Source organism: Panthera leo, chromosome D3 (genome assembly GCF_018350215.1).
Source record: "Panthera leo isolate Ple1 chromosome D3, P.leo_Ple1_pat1.1, whole genome shotgun sequence".
Classification (NCBI taxonomy): Eukaryota; Metazoa; Chordata; class Mammalia; order Carnivora; family Felidae; genus Panthera; species Panthera leo.
The window spans coordinates 7519990-7533101 of record NC_056690.1 but is presented as its reverse complement, the minus strand read 5'-3'; the positions used below and the strand labels follow the sequence as shown (position 1 = coordinate 7533101).

The window sequence follows — 13112 nt, the reverse complement described above, 5'->3', positions numbered from 1 at the left end:
TAGTATTTACCACTCTATGAAATGATACTGTCTTCCCCTCTAGAGTGTCAGCCCTCTGCCCTCCTCGGTTCCAGAATTCTCCCTGGCCGGCACGGTCTCTCTTAGCAAAACGCTTGCACCGTGCCTTCCTCGCTCGCTCTGGGCTGCGAAGCTAGAACGCAGACGCCTCCGGCAGTGCTGACGCCCTGAGCACCCCCTGCAGGCCAAAGGGCGTCACTGCTCCAGCCAGGCACAAACACCACGACCCCGCACGGGACCCGTGTCCGCTTTATTCCGAGGGCGGGACCAAGGAGCTGCCCCACCGAGGGGGGCGGGGTCAGAGCCTGGTGCTTCGGCTTGGTGGGCGGGGCCTAAGGGAGTGGCCAGTAAGGAGGGCTTGCAGTTCAGGGTACGTGGTGGGGTGGGCGTGTTCCAGGTCTGGGGGCGTGGCCCACCGGGCGCCCGCAGGTGGGCGGGGCCTCGCTAGGTCCACCCGCGGCCTACATGCCCGGCACTATCCCGTTGTTTTCTAAGTCGGTAAGGTTGCCCCGCAGGTTCTGCTCCTCTTCGAAAGCCTTGAACAGTGAGTTGAAGTTGCCGGCTCCAAAACCCTGGAGCGGGAGAGAGAAGGTGAGCTGCGGGCCCAGAAAGCCAGCCATGCTACCCTGCATGCTCCCGAGGGCTGTGGTACCTGGTGGTTGTGGCGCTGGATGACTTCCAGGAAGAGCGTGGGACGATCCTGCACGGGCTTGGTGAAGATCTGCAAGAGGTAGCCTTTCTCATCGTAGTCTACCAGGATTTTCAGCTCCTAGGTAGGAGACAGGGGGCAGGGTTAGGGGGGCGGCTGGCTCACCCGTCTAACGTGGCACGTGGGGTCTTTAGAAAGTCCCTAAGGGGATGCCTGGGTGGCTCAGTGGGATAAGCGTCTGACTTGATTTCTGCTCAGGGCATGACCTCATGGTTTGTAGGATCGAGCCCGCCTCCGGGCCTGAGCTGATAGCACAGAGCCTGCTTGGGATTCTCTCTCTCCCTGTCTCCCTCCTCCTCCCCACCTCTCTCTCGGTCCCTCTCTTTCTCTCAAAGTAAATAAACATTTAAAAAATAAAAACTAAAAAAAGAAAGTCCATAAGAGCTCCTGCACCTGAAAGCCAAGAAAAGACCCCATTCTCCCGCTGTTCCAGACACTTCCAAATAGATCTCTAAATTGTCCTGTTACCACCCACCTGCCTCAGTCCCTATGCCAGCCACCATCAAGGCTGTCCTGGACCTCTACACAGGTCACCTCTACACCTCACCTCTACACAGGTCCCCATGTTTCCCTCTTGCCTTCTTGCAATCCATCCTCCCCACAGACATCCAAGGGATCTTTCAAAAATCAGATGGTGTCAGGGCGCCTGGGTGGCTCAGTCGGCTAGGCAACCAACTTCAGCTCAGGTCATAATCTTCACAATTTATGGGTTCCCAGCCCTGCGTCTGGCTCTGTGCTGACAGTGTGGAGCCTGAAGCTTGCTGTGTCTCCCTCTCTCTCTGGCCCTCCCCTGCTCATGCTGTGTGTGTCTCTCCCTCCCAAAAATAAATAGGGGCGCCTGGGTGGCTCAGTCGGTTAAGCGTCCGACTTCGGCTCAGGTCACGATCTCGCGGTCCGCGGGTTCGAGACCCGCGTCGGACTCTGGGCTGATGGCTCAGAGCCTGGAGCCTGCTTCCGATTCTGTGTTTCCCTCTCTCTCTGCCCCTCCCCTGTTCATGCTCTGTCTCTCTCTGTCTGAAAAATGAATAAACGTTAAAAAAAAAAAATTAAAAAAAATAAATAAACATAAAAAATAATTTAAAAAATTGGATGGTGTCATTCCCCTGTTTAAAATCCTCCAGTGGAAATCAGAACTCTCATATGTTGCTTGGTGGGAATGTAAAATAGTGCAGCCTTTATGGAAAACTGCAGATTCCTCAGAAGGTTAAACATAGGGTTACCGTATAACCCAGCAATTTCAGTCCTAGGTATAAACCCAAGAGAATGAAAAACATGTCCACACAAAAATTCGTATGAGAATGATTACAGCAGCATTACTTACAATGGCCCCAAAGTGGAAACATGCCAATGTCCATCAACTGATGAACAGATAAGAAAAATGTGATATATCCATATAATGGACTATGATTCAGCCACGAAAAGGCAGAAGCACTGACACCTGCTACCACACAGATGAACCCTGAAAACATAACGCTGAGTGAAAGAAGCCAGACACAAAAGATCACATATTGTACGATGCCATTTATATGACATGTCCAGAAGAGGCAAATCCAGTGAGACAGAAGATGGGTGAGTGCTTGCCTAGGGCTGCAGGGAGGAAGGTGATGAGGGGTGTGAGGTTTCTTTTTAGGGTGATGAAAAACGCCCTGAAATTGATTTTGATGATAGCTACACAACATAGTGGGTAGTTAAAAAACCACTGAATTGTATATTTTTAAAGAGTGCCTTATATGTTATGTGACCTATATATGGATAAGGCTGTTAAAAACAAACCAAACAAACAAACACAAAAACAAACAAACAAACAAACAAAACCCCCAAACCCTCCATTGGTTTCTGGCCATAGAAGAGCAAGATCCAAACTGCTAAAGAATCTACAAGAGGAATCAGCCCCAGCCAACCTCTATGACCTAGGCCAGTCCTCAAACACTTCCTTTCATCCATTCTTGCCTTATTTCCATGCCTCAGACACTTGGAACTTGCTCCTGACTCACGACCTCTGTGCTTGCTCTTCCCCTAGCCCTTCACACAGCCATCTCCTGCTTATTGTTTCGAGTTCACTGAAATGTCACCTCCTCAGAGAGGCCCTCCTAGATCACCTCTGGTGTAGTAGCCCCAGATCATTCTCTGTCGTAGCCTGTTTTAACTTTCTACACAGCACCAACTCTCTCTCTGATGGTGTTTGTGTTATTACTTGTTTGTTATCTGTCTCCCCGCTAGACTGCAAGTCCCATGGTGGCAGGGACCCAGTCTGGTTTTCCTCTTGTGTCCCAGTGCCTGATGCAGGGTAGAGGCTTAGACAATATTTGTGAGGCAAGATGAAACTCAGGGCTCATTCTCCCCATCTCAAACTCAAGGATCCTGCACTCGCCTCACCTCCAGGACATCAATGTTCTCCTTCACTCGGATCTTGGCAGACTTGAGCTTCTCCCGCAGTTGTTTGTAGTATGTTGATGGAACACCCAAGAACTCCATGCCTCTCTCTCTCAAGTGGCGAATCTGTCTCAGAGTAGGGTCAAGGTCAGTCTCCTCTCTGCATGCTCAACGCCCCTAGCCAGGAGGAGGCAGAGTCCCTATCCTAGCTTCCCCTACCTGCCAGGATGCATCCCTGTGACCTCATGTCCCTCCTCTTCTGGACCTTGTGGGCCCCATTAGAACCACAGCAATTGCAGGGCACCTGGGTGACTCAGTCGGTTGAGAGCCCAACTTCAGCCCATGTCATGATCTCACGGTTTGTGGGTTCGAGCCCCGCGTTGGGCTCTGTGCCGACAGCTCAGAGCCGGAGCCTGCTTCGGATTCTCTGTCTCCCTCTCTGCCCCTCCCCTGCTCACACTCTGTTTCTCTCTCTCTCTCAAAAATAAATAAACATTAAAAAAACTTGTTAAAAAAGAACAGCAATCACTAACATGGAATTCTCATTATGTATCTATCTCAAGCACTTTCTGTGTGTTGCCTCATTATGTCCACGCAGTAAGTTTTTGAGGTATCCAAACAATTATCCCTATTTCATAGCTGGGGACACTGAGGCATTGAGAGATTAAATATCTATTCTCAACGTAGTAGTCAGAGTGATTTTATTAAAAAATACAAGTTAGGAGGTGCCTGGGTGGCTTAGTTGGTTGAGCATCCGACTTCGGCTCAGGTCATGATCTCACGGGTGATGAGTTTGAGCCCCGTGTCAGGCTCTGTGCTGACAGCTCAGCGCCTGGAGCCTGCTTCGGATTCTGTGTCTCCCTCTCTCTCTGACCTTCCCCTGCTCACACTCTGTCTCTCTCTCTCAAAAATAAAATAAAATAAAATAAAATAAAATAAAATAAAATAAAATAGTAAAATAAACTTTAAAAAAATTAAAAAATACAAGTTAGGGGTGCCTAGGTGGCTGTCGGTTAAGCTTCTAACTCTTGATTTCATCTCAGGTCATGCTCTCACGGTTCATGAGATCAAGCCCCACATCGGGGCTTGGGATTCCTTGCTTGGGATTCTGTCTCTGTCTCTGTCCCTTTTCTGCTCATGCTCTCTCTCTCTCTCTCAAAATAAATAAATAAATAACTTAAAAAAATAAAAAAATAAATTAAAAATACAGGTGAAATCATGTCACTTCTCTGCTTACCTCACAGTGATGTCCTCAGAGTCAAGTTCAAAGCCCTCACCGTCTGCCCTCAATTCCACCTTCTGACCTCATCTCCTACCTCCTCTCCCTTGCCCATTCTGTTCTAGCCGCGCTGATCTCCTGGCTGTGCCTTCAACCTTCCTCTGCCCTGCTTGTCCCTTCCGCTTGGGGCACGTTTCCCAGGTGTCCACGGGCTTCCCTTCTTACAAGCCTACGTTCTCAGATGCCTCCTTCTCAATGTGGCCTTTCACGACCGTCCTATTAAATGTGCACTCTCACCATCTAATATATGTATTTTACTTGTTGCCTCCATAAGGGCAGAGACTATTGTTTTGTTGACTGAGGTATCCTAAGTACCTAAAAGGGTGCTTGGCATATAATAGGTGCCCAGTACACATCTATTGGATGGGTGAATGAATGAACAAATGAACAAAGTTGCCAGGGTCATACAGTGAACTCCCGGTTAGGCCAGGATGGAATGGGGCCGTTCAGGCTCCTGTCCACTCTGATGTACTGCCACGTAGGGAATAGGTAGGACCCAGTCTCCCCAAGGGCTGGTGCCACAGACTCAGCACATTTAATTTGGCTCAAAGGACCTAATCCACCTTGTAGCCTAATATCTTCATTTTCAAGGTGAGGCAACTGAAGCCCAGAGAGGGGGTTGGATCCCCCAGGGACACACAGCAAGTCACTTGCAGAACTAAGACTAGAATCCAGGCTTCCTCTTACTCTGGCACCTGCTACTTTTAAAGCCAGCAGAGAAACCGTTCTGCAGAGAACCTGAACTCTCTGGGGTGGGAATGTGCCTGCACGTGAGTGGCAGCAATCAGTCAGGGAGCCGGGCCAGCCATCTGGGCCGGGGAAGACGCCCTAGGATTGCTACTACCCGCCCCCCGTGCTCTCCTCCATTTTGCAGAGATTGGCTCTGGAGCTGAATTAGGACCAGGAATGAGCTTCTAACCGCTGTGATGATGTCTTGGGTCTTGAGAGCAATGTGCTGGACCCCAGGGCCCCCATTATAGTCCACATACTCCTGTGGGAGGAAACAAGGAAAACACTGTCATTGGCCCCTGTCACCCACACCCCAGCCCCTGCAAGAGCCTGGAGACCTCTTTCCTGCTTTCTTTTCCCCCAACCAGGCCCCCGGGGTCCAGGGAAGGCCCCACCTGGATCTGGGACTTCTTCTTGCCCGGTGCTGGCTCATTAATGGGCATCTTGATGGACTCCTCATAATTGGCCACCACGATGGAGCGCAGAGAGCTGTATTCTGTGTGCACCTGTGTGTCGTCCACAGACCAGAAACGATGGAACTGCAGATTCTTCAGGTACCTGCGGGGTGGCATAAGGACCCAGTGGCTCTGAGCGCCAGCCGGGGACTGGCTCCCTGTCTCTATTTCCACCTTCCAGAATACCCCCCGCCCCGCCCCGAGCAGGCTCCAAAAAGGAACCACCGTTCACTTACATCATATACATCATAGACCTGTACCTTTATCATGACAATTTTCTTTCGGATGCAAGTGAAGTGTCTTGTAACAACACCCGTGTAGTATGGCAAAGGTCCAACAGATAGAGGTGCTTTGAGAAGGGCACTTGCTCCTCATTTGCACAAGGGCACTGTTTGGGGAGTGACAGACTGCCTCCGGGTCTCCCAGGACTGTGACCCCCTCTGTGCCGAGGTTCCCCAAGGTTCGTCAGGTTCCATCACTTTGAGCCTCAAAGCCCCTGGACTCCACGGTGATGGTTTTACAGGGAGAAGATGCCTCGGTGACATAAGGCTAGGCTCCCGCGCCCTTGTGGCCCCATTTCCCACGTGAGTGTCTTGAGGCAAGAACCGGGGGGCGGGCCTGACTCCTTTGCGCGGAGGGGTTGGGCCGGGACTCACCAGTCTGAGGCAGACTCCATCTCCTGATCAGGCTGGTTTCCCACAATGTGGTCGATAATCTCCAGACTGCAGCTGGGCCTGGGGGAAGGAAGCCGTTAGGCGGTGAGGATGGGGCTATTTCCTCAGTCTCCCCGTTCCCGCTGTAATAGCTCGCTGTGACATAGGACTACCAGAGGCGGCCGTTCGTGTCAGCTCACACACTCTTACTAGCCCCATTTGACAAACGGGGAACTGAGGCAGAGGGAAACGAAGTAACTGCTGAGGTTAAATGGCTATAAAATGACAGAGCCAGGGTTTGAACCCAGGCAGTTACGTCCAGAGCCTATGTTCTTAGCCTCTGTGCTACCCCTTCAAGCCACCCTTGGGGACCCTCGGGAGTTCCCCGGCAGGCTCCCAGATGCTCTGTCTCCTCAGAGAAGCCCCGTCTGCATGGAGGATCAGGGAAGTGCTTTCCACCACCACCCCTTTTCTACTCCCCTCTCCCGGGCCTGAGGCGTACGCACAGCTTGGAAAGTAGGGGGTCCACGAATGCTGGGGCCTCGAATCCAGGCAAGAACCGGCCGGTATAGTTCATCTTTTCCACCAGGGTGTGTGTCGTGTCCCCGTACTATGGGTGGAAAACAGCCCAGCTTGGCCCCTGAGCCCTCATCCCCACTGAGGCTGGGCCACACGTCACGATGCCAACACAGCTCCCACCCGGGTCTGACCCCAGGTCAAGATGGTCACCTCCCCCTTTCTGAAACGAATTGCCACGTGCCATGTGTTCAGGACTTTAAGGGTCTGCCTGCCACACACCCCCCCCACCTCCCCGCCCCCTGGGCCCAGGATCTGTGAGGGCAAGGCCGAGGTTTGGCTCATCATGGTATCCTCAGCACCTAGGGCAGTGCCTGGCAAGTAGTAGGGGCTCAAGAAAAATGTGTTGGCTAAGTGAGAATGATGAGGGCATTGGATCAAATTGTACCCAAGGGTTCTTTCAGTCATCTTAACGATCTTTAAGCTGCATTTAACCTTGAGGTGATGGGACCTGTGATTGTCTCTGTACGACAGTAACACAGCCTTGGAAATCTTTGCTGAGTGTCTGCGACATGCCAGGCACTGTTGTTCGAAATGCTGTGCACAAATGAGCTCATCTGAGCCTCGCAATGACCCTGGCCGGGGTTATAGTTGAAGACACTGGAGGCACAGAAGAGTTAAGTAGCCTGTCGCGCGTCACACACGCGGTCCAGCTGCAGGCCCTGCAGCCCGAGTCACAGAGAGGTGGCGTGCTTTGTCCAAAGTCACACAGCTGGAAGAGGGCGGGGCTTCCCCAGACCCCACTCACCCTCTTCTGCAGAGCCCCTGCCTTTCGTTTACATCCCATTGTCATCACTGCCATCCCCCTCCCTACCCCGCAGGGGAGGAAGGGAAGCTGGGGGGGGGGGGACCGGTTGCTCCCATGAGCCGCTGCACCCTGGCCAAGCCTTGCAGGCAGTCAGACTTGAGGGAGAACGTCTGTGTCGAGGCACAAGGGCGGGAGGGTAGGATGGAGCGGGGGGGGGGGGGGGGGGGGCGAGGATGGTGTGGGGAATCCTGGCATCTCAGGGGAGCGGACAGCAGGAGGGGTAGGGGCACCGAAGTTAACTCACCGTCTGCAGCACAGCCAATTTCACCTTCCCGAATTTATCTTGCTCTATCCAGGGCTCCCGCACGATTTTGGCGCCCCGTTCCCGGGCTTTCTGCAGAGGAGATGGGTCAGGGAGGCGGTTAAGTGCTGGACCCTCCCGGAGCCCTTGCCGGCTCCCCCTTGGTCCAGCCTCTGCGGGACTTCCCCACCTCGTCCTGCCACGGGCTCCTCCGGTTTTTCCAGCCCCGGGCGGGAACTACAGCCAGCTTCAGCTACCGCCCCTGACACCCATGCCTTGTGCCCGTCTGGCAAATAGGGAAACTGAGACCCGGGCCCAGGGTCGGGGCTACGAGAGACAAACCAGGTGGGGGTGGGAGCGTGTCCCATCTGCACTACCCCACTCTGTGGCCCTTCCCCCTCTCCAGTCCTCAGCTTCCCCATCTGTAAAACAGGTGGTTGGATAGGAAGAATCCGACGGGCATTTATCGAGCACCTGTGTCAGACCCTTGCCAGGCACCCTTACGTGCACGACTCCTGCATTCATTTAGCAAAACCTGACTGCATAGCTGTGCTTCTCACACGTCAGGCATCAGTGAAGCTAGTAACCTCTTCCACCCTCAAAGCAACATTACAGGAAAGGTACTGCGATTGTCTCCGTTTTATGGTTGAGGAAACAGAGGCGCAGAGAAGTTAAGTCACTTGCCCAAAGTCTCACAGATAATAAGATTCAGACCCGGGCAGTCTGGCTCTGGAGTCTATGCTCTGAACCTCCAAGCTGCTTCTCGAATAGGGTGTTTGGTTCGGAGTTGCGTGCGAGAAGTCGTAATTATGATCTCATTTCCTCGGGGTAGACCTCAGTGAGGTAGGTGCTCTGAGTGTCCCCGTTTTACAGATGTGGAAACTGAGGCTCGGAGAGACGACATGCAGCTGGCAAGGTGGAGCTCAGGTGTGCGTCACAGCGCTGTCTGGGGTTGTCACCCCAACGCGGCAGGTCCTCCGGCCCTGACCTACAGGGGACCCTGTGACAGACCGAGGGCAGCCCAGAAGCCGTCTCACCTGCACGATGTAGTCACAGTCTTCCACCTCAAATGCGATGTCCTTCACTCCATCGCCGTGTTTTACCAGGTGGTCGCCCATCTCTGTGGCCGGTAGGGGAGGTCGTGGCGCTAGAGCCATGGCCCCCTCCCCCCTCCCCTCTACTGTCAGTCCCGGGGTTCCATCTCCTTCTAGGCTGGGGAACCCTCCCTGAACTGGACCCACTCCTTTGTTCCTTACCCTTCCCCCACAATAGCTTGTCTTCACCCCCTGGTACCCTGAGCCCCCGGGGCCTCCTTACCTTTGTTCCAGGGGTTGAGGGCCGAGGAGAAGACAAACACGATCTAAGAACACAGAGGAGAAAGGAGGGGTAGCTGGTGGCTCAGGAGAGCACCTGGCGATGTATTCCCATCCCCTCCTCCCTGCCCACCTGGGAGACACCCCAGGACCACATCACCCCTCCCAGCCGGGCAGGATTCCTTAACCCTGGGTTCCAGCTCCGTCTCTGCCTTAGCTTCTCCCTGAGATGAGCTCTTGGCTCTGGCCCCCCCAGGGGAGGGAATCCCCAGGGGTCCCGGGGACCAGGGCACTGCTCGGACTTTCAGTTCTGATGTCTGAGGCCTCTGCCAACTTATCAGGAACATCTGTGAGGCCAGCGTTGGGCCAGGCCAAGGAGATGACACTAACGTCCGTGTTGCAAGTTGTACAAAGGTGCCCGTGGAGGGGAGAGTGGGGGCTCTCAGCCCACGTTCCCTTAGCTCCACCAGATGTCCCGGGAGAGAACCAGGTCGGCCTGGGGAAAGGGCCTCCTGGTCTACTTCACCCAGAGGCACCAGAGCCCTAAGGAGACTCAGAGACCAGCAGGGGCAGAGAAGGCAAGTGGGAGCCTCCTGGGTGAGTGGGGTCCTGGGGTGGCGACTCACCTTGCCTTGCTTGATCACGTGGCTGACCACCTCCCGGGAACCCGTCTCCAGGCCCTTGTAGGCCAGGGGTTCAAAGCCCATCTTGTTACAGTAGAATGACGCAGCCTAAATCACAGAGTTGCAGCCGGGTTCCTGAGGGCCAGCCTGGGGGGCCCCCAGCTGAGAGCCTCCAGTCCCCCTAAGACTGTCTGCCCTGTGGCCCCAGGCACAGAGTCCGTCCTGCGAAGAAAGGCCACTGCCTGGCCCATTCTGATGTCAGATAAGTTTCCTGCTGGGGTCTGAGGCCCTGATTGTGTAATTAGGATCCAAAGAGTGTCTGTCTTTCCTGGGATGGTCCCAACACTGGCCCTGATCCTCCCCACCCAGGGGCCAATCACAGGCCCTACTGGAGGCCCGCCCTTGTCCAGGAGGCTCTCTTGCCTGCCCTCTGCCCTCTCCAGTTCCCGGCCCCAGCTTTTACCTGCTTGGCATTGCCAACCCAGAAGGTCACGGAGTGGAAATGGAGGAATCGGCCCCTCGCAGGCTGCAGAAGGAGAGAAGGGGAGAAGCTAAGTCTCTGGAGGTGGGTCTAGAAAAGCGCGGATGGAGAGGTGTCGTCTAATCACTTTCCTTGTGCCGGCCTTCATTCCAGAACCGAGAAACCAAACACCCTGCGGCCTTGCCAAGCCTCAAGAGACGTTTCTCACGTAGAGACTGGTAGAGATTGAGCTCCTGGGGGTTAGGATCAGAAAGCCCCCACATGAGCCCTGCCCAGGTCTCCCAGAGGGGAGCTGCCGTTTGCTACAGCCACACGGGTTTAAAGTTAAACCTTAGAAAGAACTTCCAGGGCTGGCTGGCTGGCTCAGTCAGAAAAGCATATGACTCTTGATCTCAGGGTCATAAGTTTGAGCCCCATGTCGGGGGAGAGATTATATTAAAAAAAAAAAAATCTAGAAAGAACTTCTAGACAGGATTAATAGATTGGTAGAAATTTAAGAAGAAGAGGTAAAATTTTTCTTAGCAGGGCCAGGCTGAGTCCTGCTAAATCTTTGGGGGACAGGGACGGGCAGAGATGAACCTGAGCAAGCAACTTGGACGTCACACACCCACCGAAGTTCCCTTCCTGCTCTTTGCTGACATCCCAGTCTCCCGGGGCCCTGACCCCACATCTCCCCTCCTGCTTACCTTCTCTCCTTTGTTGCTGTAAGTTGTCTGAGGAGAAAGAAAAGGACAGTAAGACTCGGAGGCTCAGATACAAGGCACGTGTCTGGAAGTCTCACCGCAGATGTCACCAGGGGGAGGCTGCCATGGCCGCCGGCAGGCACTTACCATGATTAATCGAGGTCAAACTTCCTGCTCTAAGACTGAGACAAGAGGCCAGTGGAGTGCTGTTCACAAGTATTTAACTCCGAACAGGTCCCGCCCCTGGGCTCCTGGCCTTCCTAGGGGTGGGCGGGAGCTGATCCCAGTGCTGGAAGCACCTAGGCCTGGGAGCCTCTGATCTAGCCGCAGCCTCATTGGACAGGGTGATGCTGTCGGGCCCAGAGAAGGGGTGTGACCCCCAAGGCCAATAGCCAGCAGCGCAGGGCCACGGCAAAGAGCCAAGGGCACACTCCAGTACCCCAGGCTGGGACTGTTTTCTCTGTCCATCAAAATAGAAAGCTCAGAAGTCAAGGCCAGATGGAGTGCAGTGGTCGCTCCAGAATTCTTGTTTAGGGAGAATTTGAGGGGGGATAGGGGCTGGTCTTGAAGCCCTGAGTGCATAGCGAGTGCGTGGTTTATAATTAGGTAAAAGGGCCATACTCCATGGTGGTTAGAGGCATGGGTATGGGGTTTGGATCCTGGCCCTGCTACAAACTATGTAACTGGGGAAAGTCATGGAACCCCTCTGAGCCTCAGTCTCCCCGTGTGTAAAATGGAAGCCATAATAGTGTGGTTGGGATTAAGTGAGATAAAGCATAAGTTTTTGGAATAGCGCCTGGCGCGCGGAAAGGTCACTTGTTAACGCTGGTCATGATTACTTATGTTCCTTTAGGGCTCTCGGCAACTGATGGAGAATAGGGGGCCTTGGCGTTGCCACAGCCTGAGTATTGGGAAAGAGGTTATGGTCCTGCCCCTGCCCCAGGTTCGCAATATCTGCAGACTGGTGGGAAGGTGGAGCTAATGGCTCTCAGAGGAGGAATGCCAGGACCCTCCTAAGCAGCCCCACGCCCGGCTCCTCAGGTCTCAGGTCTCACTTTCCTGAAAGATGGAATGGTGGCTGCTGGCCAGCCATGGCATTCACCTGAGGGTCCCAGGACAGCCTGCCGCCTCTCGTTCCACCCCAGTCCCCAGAACCTCTGTTGCTGAGCCATCCTTCCCTTTTCTCGGGGAACTTACTTTTCAACTATCCTCATTGCCTGGAAACTTTTTCTAGTCTCTCATGCTTACGGTGTTGGCTCATGACTGTGTTATGACCCCCTACCCTCTTGCATTTGGGCTCCCCAAATGTCCTGCATCAAGCCTTTTTTGCCCCTCTTTCTTTTGTTTTGTTTTGTTTTCTTTTTTTAAGTTTATTTTTGACAGAGAGAGAGAGAGAGAGAGAGACAAAGCATGCGTGGGGGAGGGGCAGAGAGAGAGAGGGAGACACAGAATCTGAAACAGGCTCCAGGCCCTGAGCTGTCAACACAGAGCCCGATGTGGGGCTCGAACTCACGGACCGCAAGATCGTGACTTGAGCCGAAGTCCGACGCTCAACCAACTGAGCCACCCAGGAGCCCCCCTCTTTTTCTTTTCAGTATGTAAAAACAAATCAGCGTGAGTGGTAATGCCTTTAAGGATCATTTGATCCAACATTAGCATATTTCAGGTGAGACAAACTAACAGTAAGAAAGTGCTGGAGGCTACTCTCCTCTTTCCTTCTTCCCTCCCATGCCTTTCTCTCCTCACCGGGGAGCAGAGAGTGGCTTGTGCCAGGGAGGAACCCCCCTTCCGCCTTCCTCAGCAAACCCTATCAGCTCCCCCCTCCCAAAGGGCTGTTCTCAAGTTGCCACCTTCTCCAGGAAGCCCTCTAAGAACTCACCAGACCCAGGTCTGAGGTTTAGCTAAGCCCTGCCACGGGTCAGCCTTAGCCAGCAGCCCTGAGGTGGGGTCCAGGACAATTAGAGAACTTTTCCAAGTCATGCAGTTAGCAAGGGGCACGGTACAGCTGGAATATGAAATGGGTTATTCTGACGCCACAGCCTACACTTTTTTCTTTTAATTAAAAAAAATGTTTTAATGTTTATTTATTTTTGAGAGAGAGACAGACAGACAGAGCATGAGTGGGGGAGGAGCAGAGAGAGAGGGAGACACAGAATCTGAAGCGGGCTCTG

General features: G+C 53.6%; 1 protein-coding gene across 1 annotated transcript; it reads right to left on the bottom strand.

Moving 5' to 3' along the window:
• Window positions 1-234: 234 nt before the first annotated feature.
• Window positions 235-11143, bottom strand: HPD (4-hydroxyphenylpyruvate dioxygenase). Its single transcript, XM_042910009.1, has 14 exons — window positions 11089-11143; window positions 10945-10971; window positions 10241-10303; window positions 9781-9885; window positions 9159-9201; window positions 8879-8961; window positions 7845-7934; window positions 6723-6826; window positions 6220-6297; window positions 5504-5666; window positions 5299-5370; window positions 3104-3226; window positions 671-787; window positions 235-590 (listed from the first exon to the last, which is right to left on the bottom strand). Exons 1-14 carry the CDS (start codon window positions 11089-11091, stop codon window positions 480-482), a joined length of 1182 nt encoding a protein of 393 aa, XP_042765943.1. The 5' UTR covers window positions 11092-11143; the 3' UTR covers window positions 235-479.
• Between the last annotated feature and the right edge of the window lie 1969 nt (window positions 11144-13112).

Excerpts from the sequence above, each read along its gene's own strand:
- HPD (XM_042910009.1), bottom strand. Across the intron at positions 6,827-7,844 it reads AATTGGCTGTGCTGCAGACG|TACGGGGACACGACACACAC; the intron begins GTGAGTTAACTT and ends TTCCACCCATAG. Across the intron at positions 3,227-5,298 it reads CCCAAGACATCATCACAGCG|ATTCGCCACTTGAGAGAGAG; the intron begins GTTAGAAGCTCA and ends ACTCTGAGACAG.